The sequence below is a fragment of the Cervus elaphus genome, chromosome 9, assembly GCF_910594005.1.
Source record: "Cervus elaphus chromosome 9, mCerEla1.1, whole genome shotgun sequence".
Classification (NCBI taxonomy): Eukaryota; Metazoa; Chordata; class Mammalia; order Artiodactyla; family Cervidae; genus Cervus; species Cervus elaphus.
The window spans coordinates 94,682,508-94,696,821 of record NC_057823.1 but is presented as its reverse complement, the minus strand read 5'-3'; the positions used below and the strand labels follow the sequence as shown (position 1 = coordinate 94,696,821).

At 37.7% G+C, this 14,314-nt stretch overlaps 1 protein-coding gene and 1 pseudogene across 16 annotated transcripts in view; one reads left to right on the top strand and one right to left on the bottom strand.

Moving 5' to 3' along the window:
* Window positions 1-14,314, top strand: part of SPATA9 (spermatogenesis associated 9) — a 54,157-nt gene that overhangs the window by 17,357 nt on the left and 22,486 nt on the right. For 6 of the 16 annotated variants that reach the window (XM_043913651.1, XM_043913652.1, XM_043913647.1 and 3 more), the window contains 2 exons: window positions 7,778-7,842; window positions 9,566-9,654. In XM_043913651.1, coding sequence (XP_043769586.1) covers window positions 9,589-9,654 — 66 coding nt within the window. In that variant the 5' untranslated portion in view covers window positions 7,778-7,842; window positions 9,566-9,588. Of the gene's footprint in view, window positions 1-3,555; window positions 4,185-5,988; window positions 6,008-7,777; window positions 7,843-8,751; window positions 8,826-8,849; window positions 9,417-9,565; window positions 9,655-14,314 lie in introns of those variants that run through there. The other 10 variants (XM_043913648.1, XM_043913643.1, XM_043913638.1 and 7 more) reach the window with 5 other exon arrangements.
* On the bottom strand, window positions 5,784-8,439 carry LOC122700826 (annotated as a pseudogene).

Sequence of the window (14,314 nt, the reverse complement as noted above, 5' to 3'; positions counted from 1 at the left end):
CAACTAACTGATTTTGCCCCAGAGATGAAGCAATAACTATATGAAGGGGCATATGCCCTTGACTTAGTTGTTCTTCACTGTCTCACAGGCATGCTTCCTTGACATTCCATAAAGTAATGGCCTAGTCTTCTCAGTTTATACATGGTTCAGTTTCACTTGCTATAGTACAGTATAGTATATTATTACTACATGGGATGACATTCATTTGCTGTGTCTTCTCCTACTGTAATACAAGCTCTGTGAGAGCAGCGATCCCACCTGTTTTACTTAGCACTGCCCCCAGTTTCTTGCACAGCGTCTGATGTGTTTACCAAACAAAAGGTTTTCAGACTTTGGCCTCTCAGAGTTGACACCCTTTCTCTTGCTTGCATAGAGCACTTTGTGTTACTGCTTTTATAATATTTTATTGTAATTGTCTTTGAAACTGTTTTATATTACCTGCAACAAGGACTTTTCATGTTCATTTTTGTGTCCCAGGTCCCCGGTGTACAGTGGGCACTCAGATTTTGATTGAAAAGGTAAAAGCTGTCCATAATAGAATTTCCGATCATGTGAATCTTTTTCTAAACTTCTTAGACCATCTTGGACTTCCCTGGTGGCTCAGACGGTAAAGCGTCTGCCAGCAATGCGGGAGACCCAGGTTCGATCCCTGGGTTGGGAAGATCCTCTGAAGAAGGAAATGGCAACCCACTCCAGTATTCTTGCCTGGAAAATCCCACGGACAGAGGAACCTGGTAGGCTACAGTCCATGGGGTCACAAAGAGTCGGACATGATTGAGCGACTTCACTTTCACTTTTCACTTTAGACCATCTTAGAGTATTTCTCCTATTGTTATTGTCTCCTTTTTCTTTCTGCTCTTGAAAGTCACTCACTCCAACTAAGAGAGGCAGTATGTTGGACGAGAGAATTCAAAATATTGAAAACAGAATTTAGACAAGGGTCTTTGCTCTGCCACTTCCTTGGTGGGGATACTTTTTTAAATTCCTCAGAGCTTGATTCATCAAGGTGCTACAGAATCCACCTGCCAAATGCAGGAGATGTCAGAGATGCAGGTTCAATTTTGGCTTGGGAAGATTCCCTGGAGTAGGAAATGGCAACCCACTCCAGTGTCCTTGCCTGAAAAATTCCATGGACATTATATGGGGTTACATTATATGGGGTCGCAAAGAGTCTGACGAAAATGAGCAGTTGAGCGCACACACAGATAGACATAGTAGAACTTATGCATGGCCCACAAAATCATCCTGTTTTCTATCTTTAAATAGAATCTGAAAAAATAATCTGGCTTTACTACATCCTTTGAAAGAAAAACAAAGCTTGCTTTTCCAATCTTTTAACTGCCTAGATAATGCATTTTAGATATGTTTAGTTTGGGGTTTTATCAACTTGTTTGTGTGAAAATTGAGTACTAACTACAAACTGATGGTGATGGTTTAGTCACTAAGTCACGTCTGACTCTTGTGACCCCATGGGCTGTAGCCCACCAGACTCCTTTGTCCAAGGGATTCTCCAGGCAAGAATACCACAATGGGTTGCCATTTCCTTCTCCAGGGGATCTTCCCAACCCAGGGATCAAACCCAGGCCTCCCGCATTGCAGACAGATTTTTTTCCCAGCTGAGCCACAAGGAAAGGCCAAGAATACTGGAGTGGGTAGCCTATCCCTTCTCCAGCGGATCTTCCCAACTGAGGAATCAAACCCGGGTCTCCTGCATTGCAGGCAGATCCTTTATCAGCTGAGCTATCAGGGAAGCCACCAACTACAAACTGGGCAGATGCAATTTAAGTCATTGGTTGAGGGGACTTCATTTTAAAATAAAGGGTATTGTTATTATAATTATTGTCTATAGCCTTCATAGTTTAGGATTATAGGCAATTTATTATACTTTTAACTTACTTAAGAGGATTAGTTGGTGCTGACTGGACACCAGTGTTGTCTCGTAGCAAATTCAGATAAATTTGCACATGGTGAATTATATCTTGTCTGGGCTCAGCTCTAAACAAATGTCATCAACTTGCTGTAGATGTGTTGGGTCAAAGAAAGAGTGGAATGTATCCTTTAGTGTTTAATTTTTAATGCAGAACAGTTTTCTTTTTTATACCTATGTCGAATTACATGGAATGACCAATTTTTTCTTTTTTATCTTGTTTGAATATTATTGCTTTGACCAGGGAGATCTGCTTAAGCATCTAGGCAATTAAGCTATACATTCTGTGACTGCAGGGGAAGGGACCAAAATACAAAATCTGTATTTTTAGTCATGCCTGGCAGACATTACAACTTGAAGTAGATGAATCTGAGACTCTAACCGAAGGCTGTAAAAATATGTGGACTGTGGATACTCAAATGTGTTTAATATTGCTTTTCCTGAAAGGTTTCAATTTTAGGTTGCCTATTTCCAAGGTGAAGATGTCTATCAGAAGATGCATAGCTGCTCAAAAACTCTTATTTGCAATTATGTCTACAGATTTGATGAGGGAGCTGTAAGAAGATTTCAGTCTAAAACATAGATTTATAACATAACTTTTCTCAGGTTAAAATAAGATCTTTTCAATCAGAAGAATATTTTATCTCATATGTAGTTAGTTTTTTCAAGTGTTATATAGAATACAGTTGTGAAACATTCACTTCAAAATCGGAGCAAGTTACTAATGAAAGAAATGGCTTTTTTTGGTCCATAGAAAATAGCAAATTGTTTGATTCTGTTCCACTGGATGTGAGTTCCAGTAGAGCAACTGTTTTCACCTATTTTATTCACTACGCCATCACATAATAGTTGTTTATTTAATATTTAATGACTGAAAGACATACCCTTACCATTGTTACTGGAATAACCTTAATGATAATTTTTTCCCAAAGTTGTTACAGCAATTTGTTCATCAGGTTATTTTCTTTCATTGTTTTTATTAAATATTGAGAAGATACATTTACAAATTGCTGCAAGAGATAAAGATTGCAATACTTTGATACCTGCACACGTGATTAAGTTTTAGAAAAAATACACTGTCATTACCTTCAAAGTCCTTGTATGCCCTTGTGCAATCCCATCTCTTCATTCCCTCCTCAGAGGTCGTAAGCACTGTCCTGAATTTTATGTTTATGCTTCCCTTGGTCTTTTCTCTATAGTTTTACCATGCATATGTGTACTCCTAATACATTGCTTGGTTTTGAGTGGTTTTGAACTTCATATAAATGGAATCATGCCTTCGTAGTTCCTTCAAGCTGGCTTCTGTGTCCTCCTCGTAGGGCCCCATTAATCTTCAAAAAGCTTTCTTCCTTTCTGGCCTGAGATCTCCCTGCTTCATCCTATATTCCTGTTGCTACAGACTGCTATCAGCTATTTCTTCAAGGAGTCCTGGTTCCTAGTAGAAGGGGGGGTGGTATTTTAAAGCCTAGGACCTGGGTGTTAGATGTGCTCTTTTCTACTGAGGGGGCAGTGTTTCTAACTGTACTGCTAGAAAAAAGGTATTTTTAAAAATCATGAGTTTATGATGATCTTGTCGATTCTGTTTAACATTATGGTGTTTTACTTTGCTCTTTTTTTTTTAATTTCAGAGTTTTACTGTACTGCACTGAAGGAGCAGCAGGATGGTTATACAGTGTTCTCTCCCATTCTGCTTTGAAAATCTAAACTACTTGCAAATTCTTAAGAATACCTTTACCACCAGATTAGAGCATTAAGTATAATAACCAATTTCCTAATAAGTAAAGTCTCACAAATTAAAATACATTTAAAATAGCTTTAAATGCATTCTTCACAAGTAAGTCAGCATATATTTTTGTATCATGTTCACTCATGCTTAAGAATTAAAGCAAGTATATTACTCTGATGGAAATATGGGGAAATCTCTCATTCATGCAATATACAGGGATAATATTTCAAGTTGAAGGGAAAAAAAAATCCCAGTCTTATTTTTTTTAATGTATCCATATATAATCACCTACATGATAGATAAAGAAACCTGTGAAGTTTCCCAAAAGTCAGATTTTCAGTTCATCAGAAGCACCTGATGTCTACAACTAATTTATAACTACATGGCATTTCAAGAAAACAAAAATGAGCCCTATGAATTCCTATAAACAAAAGCTTCCAATGGACTGAGGACAGGAAGTCATTAATGCAATCATTTCAAGGATTATGGTTGTTCCTAAGGAGTACAAGTTCAAACCTGTCAATACCAGAGGTATCATTTTATATTAATTTATATATAAGTCCATTTAAGTTCTTTATCAGAGTATAATATATGAAAAGGGCTTCCCTGGTGGCTCAGATGGTAAAGAATCTACCTGCAGTGCAACAGAGGCAAGAGACTCAGGTTCAATCCCTGGGTTGGAAAGATCCCTTGGAGGAGGGAATGGCAGCCCACTCCAATATGAAAACAGTCTTTCCACAAGCAAAAAAAAGGGATATTTCTCAGCCATCAAAAAGAATGAAATGATGCCATTTGAAACAACATGGAGGGACCTAGAGATTATCATACTAAGTGAAGTAAATCAGACAGACATATTGCGATAACACATATATGGAATCTTAAAATATGATATTAATACAAATGAACTTATTTAGAAATAGATTCATGGACATAAAAAACAAACTTAACGGTTACCAAAGAGGAAAGGAAGGGGAGGGATGAATTAGGAATTTAGGATTAACAAATACACACTACTATATATAAAATATGGGGCTGGTTAGAAAGTTCGTTCAGGCTTTTCTGTACCAGTATGATCTTTCTGGTCAACCCAATAAATAAAAACAAGGGCCTACTGTATAGCACAGGGAGCTATATTCAATATCTTGTAATAGCCTATAATGGAAAATAATCTGAAAAAAGAACATGGACACACACATACGCACGTATGAATCACTTTGCTGTATAACTGCAGTACTGAAAATCAACTCTACTTCAATTAAAAATATAAAGCCACTCAAATCATTTGTAGGTCTTGTAACCAATTTGATATGCAACTAATTTTTTCCAATTTGTTTTCAATTTTTAGTTGGGGCTTACTTTTTAGAAGTAAATATTTGAAAAAACTTACATATATAGTCTTTCGACCTTTACTGCATTGTATGTTTTCACTTACATAATTTTTTATCAGTACTAAATCCATGAACTTGTACACTTTTATTTTCTATTCTCATATATATAGAATAATAGACTGCTGTTAATCTATTCAGTATTATTTAGCAAAAAAAGTGTAAAGGAAAATCAAAGACAAGCATTCTCAGTGTACCTATTTCCTTATAGAGCTCATCTTGAATTAATTCAGTTAATTATTTAGGTTATGTCACTATCAAGGGAAACTCAGTTAAAATGTAGTACTTTGTACGTGGAGAAAACACATTTTCTTCCCATGGTGTTTAATAAACATTATTGTTTGTATGTAATGTATCTTAAGTGTTTTGCATTGACATTTTAGTTAATTGACTCTATGAAGACTTTGGTAGGGCTTCCTGGTGGCTCAGAGGGTAAGGAATCCACCTAAAGTGCAGGAGACCCGGGTTCAGTCCCTGGATTGGGAAGATCCCCTGGAGAAGGGAACGGCAACCCACCTCAGTATACGTGCCTGGAGAATTCCATGGGCAGAGGAGCCTTGCAGACTATTATAGTCCCTGGGGTTGCAAAGAGTCAGACACAACTGAGTGACTCACACAGACATACACAGACTTTTTTTTTTTCCAGTTTCATAATTTATTATACAAATGGAGTATCACATGGTGAGTTCACATTAGCTTCTTCAAGCGTGGGAACTTAACAGATAATGGACTGTTCACAATCTGTTCATGTTGCTTCTGCAGCTGGAGTTTTTTTAGAGCTTAACTTGAAGTCTAAGAATATCAAAGCAATACCTCTGTATGTGGCCAGCACACAATTCATTCTCCCTGTGAGAATGTAAGAGTTGAAATATTTTTTGACACCAGTGAAATGGAACTAGGCATCAGTTTCTGGACCCCATGATTTCAGTCTTCCAAAAGGCTCAAACTCCACGGCCTGCGTCCTTCACAGTAAGCCACTGCCCCTCAGTCCCTCTGGAAGATTCCACCTCCCCCTCACGCAATCAATCATTAACACAGACTTTGTTAATGATTAAAATTTTCATCCTGCCCAAGACATGTTACAAATTGCAGGAGGATTCTTTACCTGCTAAGCCATCAGAGAAGCCCCATTAAGGACATATTTGTGTAAAACTGTAAAAGCATTATCTAAGTATTGGGAATATAACCTTGAGCCAACCAAAGACCCTGGGCTCATGAAGTTTATATTGTGATGTAGGAAACAGACAACAGGAAATCTGGCCTTCCCAGTTTCCTATCATCTAACCAACCTCAGAAGTTCCTAAGCTGTATGGCAATACTATTGTTGCTAATTCTGTCCTCTGTGTGGTCTATCATTTTACTGTAACTATCTGAAGACTTCCTTCAGGCTCTCAGGTCTACTTCATATTAATGGTACTCAACTGGAGTTGTAGAATATAGTTATTAAACCATCTTAAAGGAGAAGCAAAATGTGTGTGTGTGTGTGTATATATATATATAGAGAGAGAGAGAGAGAGAGAAATACCTTTGAAAATCTGTACTTACAAGATATTAGCAGGTATTTATTTTTCATGTTAAAAAGATGATTACTGGTGGGGATGTAAACTGACAGTCATAGCCAACATGGAGAACAATATGGAAGTTCCTTTAAAAAGTAGAACTAGAACTACCATGTGATCCAGAAATCCCACGACTGGCATATACCCAGAGAAAACCATAATTCAAAACAATACCTGAGTTCCAGTGTTTGCTGCAGCACTGTTTATAATAGCCAGGACATGGACGCAACCTAAATGTCCATCGACAGAGGAATCAATCAAGAAGATGTGGTACAGATATACAATGGCATATTAAATTACTCAGCCATAAAAAGGAATGAAACTGTCTCATTTACAGAGATGTGGATGGGCCTAGAGACTGTCTTACAGAGTGAAGTAAGTCAGAGAGATAAAAACAGATATCATAATATTAACACATACATGTAGAATCTAGAAAAATGGTATAGATGGTCTTATTTGCAAAGCAGAAATAGAGACACAGAGATAAAGACACAGACATTGTATGAGGGAAGGGGGTGGTGATGGGATGATTTGGGAGACCAAGATTGACATATATATACTACTATGTGTAAAATAATTAATTAGAGCCCACTGTATAGCACAGAGAAATATACTCGGTGTTCTGTGGTGACCTAAATGGAAAGGAAATCCAAAAACAAGGGATATATACACATACATATAGCTGATTCAATTTGTTGTATAGCAGAAACTGACACAGCAGTGTAAAGCAACTATATTCCAATAAAAAAGAGGATATTGTTAGACTAAAAGTTAAACATTTGCAGTCACTCTAAAAAAAGATGATTCTTTACCTTACAGGAGGATTTATCTAGGGTGAGTTATTATATTTTAAAAGTTCCCTTAGTACATTTCAAATAATTCAATTTACAAGCATCCTGTTTACATACAAGCTACCTCAAAATTGTAATTCAAATTTTTAAGTATGGAATACTCAATCATGAGTTATAAATAACAACAAATAACTAAACATAGCCACTGACATTATTTCATCTAATACTGTCTATAATAATGTAGTATATGTAAGGATACAGGCATAAAATATTAAATAAAGCCCCAAATAATAAATATTATCAGGTATGGTCACAAATGTAAGTAAAGGAAGATGGGATTTTTTTTTTTTAACTTATCACCCTGTCTTTTTCCATCACTTCCTTTGCAGGGAGAAGGCCATTAAGAGAGAAAAGATGAAAAGAATTTCATTAGCATAACTAACAACAGAGTCAGGTAAGCTTGGAGTATGGGAAATATTAACATGATATGTTTTCCTATAGATTTTTTAAAATTGTACAGGATGCCTAGGAGGGGAGAATGGATGAAAAGAAAACTAGGTGAAACAACTGGGGGCTCGGACATTGAGGATGGTAGATGGAAAAAAGAATTTGGGAGTTGATGGGCGTGGAGAACACAGATGACCAAGAGAGAGGTCCCAACGGGTGTTACTCTGGTAACTCTGATAGCCAGGTATCTTAGTAGTACAAATAAAGGGTTTCATTTTCGTGTAGACTCCCAGTTCGTGTGTTCATCACTGTCTAATAATATTTTCTTTCTGGCAGTAGATTTCACTTTCCAAGTGGTAAGGGTATAGTTCTCTTTACATCAGCTTTATGATGGAGGGAAGCAGGTGCTGTTCAAGGGCAGAGAGGTGGTTTCGCTATGATGGAGAGTGTTCTCAGGCAGGTGAGGACTGAGGACTGGGTGAAACCTGGGGATCTGGCAGGCATCACAAGCTAGAAGGATCCTATGATGATCATTTCTCTTTTCCTGGTAGTTCCCTTACACAGACCTCCAGCAGCCAGTTTTATGCTTGCTGAAGAAATACATCTAGCTACAGTTAAATATAAAGGCTTCAAATTAAAATGGATTTGAGTTGACCAACTAGCTTATTCATACTAAAATGTAACCTCTTTGCGACCCTGTGGACTGTAACCTGCCAGGTTTCTCTGTCCCTGGGATTCTCCAGGCAAGAATCCCCGAGTGGGTCGCCATGCCCTCCTCCAGGGGATCTTCCCAACTCAGGGATCGAACCCGTGTCTCTTTAAGTCGACCTTCAGTGGCAGGCAGGTTCTTTACCACTGGTTCCCTCTGGGAAGCCCACAATATAATCAAGTGAGCATGACATGCAGTTCTTTCCAGCTTTGACAAGGGGAAAATAATGGTCGTCTGAAGTGAGAAAGTACTCAAGGGACAAGGATGAAGAAAACAAAAAGGTGAGATTTTAAAGAAGGCAAACCAAAGACTTCATGATTTTGCCTTGGCCTGACCTAGTGATCCTCATTTGGGTGAAGGAAAAACAGCTTGGGCATAAGTCTCTTTCTGAGTTAACTGCTGGTGTTTCTTTTCCGCTTGGCATCAAAGGTAAAGCATTTCTTTTAAAGCGTACGCCAACTCTTTCCAAAGGGTCTCAGATGATCCAATAACTGAAGTATCACTACAGAAGTTGAGACAAAATTCAATTCCTATTGCAGAACTCCTTAGTGTGCTTCATTTTTTAATCTCATTTCTCCTCCCCTTGTGGCTCCAAACACACTCTTCCTCCTCTTAGGCCCAGAGTGATTTCAGAGGATTCTATAGCAAGTTCCTAGAGACCCATTGTGCAGTAACAAAGAATTCTCTGGAACTGCAGGTTCTGCCCTCGCTTGCTTCCCTGAGTGGAAAGGTTACTCTCACCCCTCACAAATGGTAGAGGAGGACGGGCAGTGCCCAGGCCTGCAAGCTTGCCATGAACTAGGAACTCAACATGCCAGTCAAACCTGTTGGGTGGATATGTGGGCAGGTGTTGAAGAACTTTTCTGGAAGAAGTATGCACACTATTCTTGTGAAGGGGATGGGGGTATGGAAACTGGGAGTTAAATCCCCAAGGTGGACCCAGCGTTCCGTCTTCTTTTGAATTTGTCTAGGACATTTTTAGTTAAGCATATTTTTACCCCCTAACTTCTTTTTGTCTTAGTTGAGGGGATCCAGAAAGTAATCATGGACCTTATAGATGAGTTTAAAGATGAATTCCCTACCATCCTCAGAGTATCACAGTCTAATCAGGTAATGTGATTTTATAACTTTGAAAAGAACTGTAAAATGTATATTGTATTTTTAGTATCATACCAACTATTGAATTTGCGATTATGAGATCAGTATTTGAAACTCAGAAAAACATTCCTTTCACCTCAGAAAAACACCACTTCAACTCTGACTCATTGGGAGGAGTCTATGTAAAGCAGAAAGATTGTGGGTAAGGAAGTGAGGTAGGTAGATGAATTAAGTTTAAGGACAATCACTATACCATTAGATTGGAAATCTAGAACATTTTCATAGCTACAGCTGCAACCTAGTTTACTTAAGATTTGCTTAATGTAAAAATCAGAAAAATACCTAGATATACTTTGACTAAAGTCTGTGATAATTAAGTAAGTGAAGAAATATGACTGATAAAAATTATATCACTGGAGAGGTAACTATGGCATGAGTGTGTGTTCTAATGTGGCAAGAAAATAGTGATATCAATTTCAACAAAGTATGTATGTATATGTTTTAAACATCTGTTCCAAAAAAGGTTTAAGATAAGATATGAGAGTGGAAGGAGCTAGGTAGAGAATCATAAAGACATTTGGTCAGGAAAAGGTAACATTTGTTTAGGGGACACATGTAACCTAATTTACTCAAAAGTACACAACTCTTACTGGACGAATGGTTTCAGTCATTTGGCCACAGTCAGAATAGAATATGTTGTAAAGTTATATGGTCCAGTAACAACCTGCTTATCCAGAAATCAGGCTTTTGGCAATGTCAACATGAGGAACGTAACTCCTGGAAGTAAACAAAAGAGTTCTGTGAGTAACACAGTAATCACAAAGTCTGTATATATCATTCCAAAGGAGAGGTGTTAGAGCTACATTTAACCATTCATTCAGACAGCTGGCATTAGACATTTAATAAATACTTTGCCTGGATCTGGAAGAAGGAATACCGAGATACACAAGACAGCATTCCTTCAGTCAGTGAGCTTAGTCTAATGGATACAGAATTATAAACAAGTAGTTGCAATGAAATATGGTATGAGGTGTATACAATTTAGAGGAAGGAATGACTGCATACTGCAGTCAGAGAAGACTTCATGGAGGAAAGATGCTTAAACTGGGTCTCAAAGGATGAATAGGAGTTTTCAAGGTGAAGAAAGGGATAAGGTAAGTGCGTAGGAAGAGGGGAAAATATCCCAATGGAAGTACTGTCATGCCAAAAATGTTATAGCATATTTCCAGAATGTCAAGTAAATTTGAATAAATGGCATCACCCTTAGGTCTTAACTTTTGGAAGGAGTGATACTGAAATATAAGTTATCTGGATGCACAGTGGTAAGACAGCATCTAGATGGTGGTTGGCTAAGTAGGGTAGAATAAGTCTTAAGGCTCTAGTGGGCAAATCAGACTTTGTAATTCTATATTTTAGTCCAAGGAACGAATTGCTTCCTTTTATTTGTATTCCCGTAGTCTTGGTATAAATTATTTTTAAACATGAGAGACTTTTCTTGGCCATGCTCTGGATTATTGAGGAAAGAGCTGCTTGGTCTAGGAGATAAAATGGTTATGGTCAGCACAGTAGTGGCAGTAATTATTGAGAAAACTTCAAGGTAAAGTCAAGGACGCCTAGGCCTGGAAAATCCTATTGTCCTTCCAAAGTGTGCTTCTCCCACAATTACCAACATTAGAGAAACTGGGTTTTATTTAATTAACGCTGCAACTTTCTTTAAAGTTTCCTTCATTTCTTCCTACACTCTGCATAGCCTCATTACCATTGGAGCCATAAATATGCTTTATGGTGAAATAGATTGATATTCTGATCCCCAAAGAACTCGAAGTTCCTATTTCCAACTCACTGAACCACATCCCACCTTTGCAAAGAAGAATATGAACATAGTTAAAGTTATTTTATTTCTGATTTTCAAAGCACATTATTCTTTTTCCACCATTTTTCTTTTACCATTTTCTTTTACCGTTTTTCTACCATTTCTTTTTACCATTTTTCTACCATTATTCTTTTTCTACCTAACTACCTGAGTAGTTAGGGGATATTGTAGCACATTGAAGTTATTTGCTCTTCAAAAATAAATTGTCCAGGAAGCAAGGCTAATATTATGTCCTTAACTAGATTATTGTTAAAAGTCAGATTGTAAGTGTTGCAGATTTTATTTCTAGCATTGTCTGTAGTTCCCAAACATCCTGAAAGGACTGATTTTAGGACTGCTTAGAGGGCTTTAGTAATTGGACTGTATTTTAAATCTCTAAGTTTTGTGATTAATATTTAAATCTTTTTTTTTTTTTTTTTTTAATTTTAGGCACCTATTTAGGAAAAAGTCATGTTGCTGGCCTGGGGTAAAAAAAAAAAAAAAAAAAGATTTGATGAAAGTGATGGTAGAGTTTTTATAGAAGAATATACCCAGAATAATGGTTATTAAATAGTCCTTCATGACAAAAGATTTTTAAGGACATTGTTTCCACCCCCCTCTGGCCAGGACTGGGGAAAGTTAATTTTAGAATTCTGGCTTGAGGTTCTGGCCTCTGAGGTTTTGTATTGTCCACTCCCTCCCTTCCAACTAGCCCAGACCCCAAAACCTTCAGTATCCACATCTTTTAGTAAAAAGTAAGTTTTTAAGGTTTACACTTGGAAATTGCAAGTGATTTCTATATGAGGACTTTAAAATACTAAACTTTTAAGTTTGAACAAATAAAAAATGCAGCTATAATTAGGGAATTAAAATTTTTTAGTTCAAATAATCTTTACTTGGATAAATTTTTTATGGTAAATAAGGTCAAATTTACTTATGAAAAGTAGTTACATAACCACATTTTTTGTGATTATCTTGCACTTAACTGTGTACTACAAAATTGAGGATTGTAGACAGAGCACATAAGAATCCATGCAAAAACTGGATTTTTACATCTGTAGATACATTTTTCTGAACTCCATGCTTACTTTTTTTTTTTAAACATGTGGTGCAAAAAGTGCTGATGTGACGAAACCAGTTTTCTTTGCCCATTGTGCAGCAAGCCTAATGCTGAGATGCTGAAATTTGCAGCAGAGAATGGGTTTATTCATAAGACAGCCAAGTGAGGAGACAGAACACATCTCAGATCCATCTCCCCAAAGCCAAGGGGCTTGGGATGTATTTGGTGAAGAATATAGGGTAGTCAGAGGTGCAGGTGAGGGTGTTTGGAGGCAGGAAAAAGGTGAGGTAATGTCTGCTCTCTGTAGGCATATCAGAATTACATGCTTCTTCATGGGATGCCTGTTGAGAAAATGTTGGTGTTAGCCTGATCTGAGGGTGCAGCTTGTGGCCCCCTGATGTCAAAAAGTTACCCATTGCATACTCGAGCAGGCCTAGTTGAATGGCCATGTGATCTTGACTAGTTTGAACTGGGAGAGATTAGCTATGTTCCTGAAGCAGTCATTACTAGCAAGCCATATGTCAGAGGTGTTATCTCTAGGGGTCAGTTAAAGGAGTCTTGTGATATATTTGTCTAAGCCATGTGACACTTGGAAGGTACACAATTTGCAGAAACAGTTAAGGCAAGCTTGGTCAGTGAAGGCAGATCAATGAAGCAGAGGGTGTTTTGTTTTGTTTTGTCTTTTAAAAAAAAAAAAAAAAGTACTTCCCTGCTCTTCTGTAAGACTAGCTCAGGAATTGTTAGTCACCAGTTTCTGTCAACCCTATGGGGTACATCTTCAGAGTGGGCTTTTTAACCCCGTGGGGCACAGTTATACCGGGGATATACCAGTGATGTCTGGAAATTGCTTGTATTGGTATATACTGGGGTTTCTAAGTATAATGAGAGTAGAACTGTAGCTAGAGTGTTCTGTAATTCAGTTGTATTTTTGTACTTGATGAAGTTTTTTTTTTTTTTTTGGTTGGGCACTATCATTATTGGGAAAGTTGCAAGGCACATTGTGTACTGAAAAATTCCTAGATGGTTTCTTACTTAATATTTGCTTTATTTTCCCAATGTTTCTCAACATTAACGTGTTATATTTTTCATTCATTCATTTGAATAAATATATTTACAGAGCATCTACTGTTTGACAGTCACTATTCCAGGTACTGGGGAAGGATCAGAGAGCCAAACGGATATAAAACACTCCTGCCATAAAACTTACATCCTAAAATAATACACCCCTAAACTTACATCCTAGTCAAGTATAAGAATAGTAAACAAGGAAAATAAACTACATACTATGTTAATAGTAGATCTTAAGGAGAAGAAAGCATAGCCAAGAAGGGGTATGAAGTGTAAGGGTGGGATGGGAGAGCAGTTGATGGGTAAGGTAGGGTGACCAAGGGGGTCTTAGTGAAAAAGTGATTCTTGAATTGAGACTTGAAGGAAGTGAGGGAGCAAACCTTGGTGTCCCTAAGGAGTAGAATGGCATCGTTAGTTCACAGTCCCTGAGATGGGGTCTACTTAACAAGTTCAACAAGTAATGAAAGAGGGCAAGGGAGAGAAAAAGACGATGAGGCCAGGGAGGTGAAGGAAAGGCAGTCTTTGTAGACCATTGTAGGTACTTGGGCGCGTGCACTGAGTGTATCAGGCCACTGAAATGCTTGGATAGAAAAGCATGTAGATGTAAGTTTTAATTGTGTCTCTCTGGCTGATGTGTTGAGGAACAGAAAGAAAGTAGGTGAGGGTGGAAGCAGGGAGTCCATTGAGGAGGC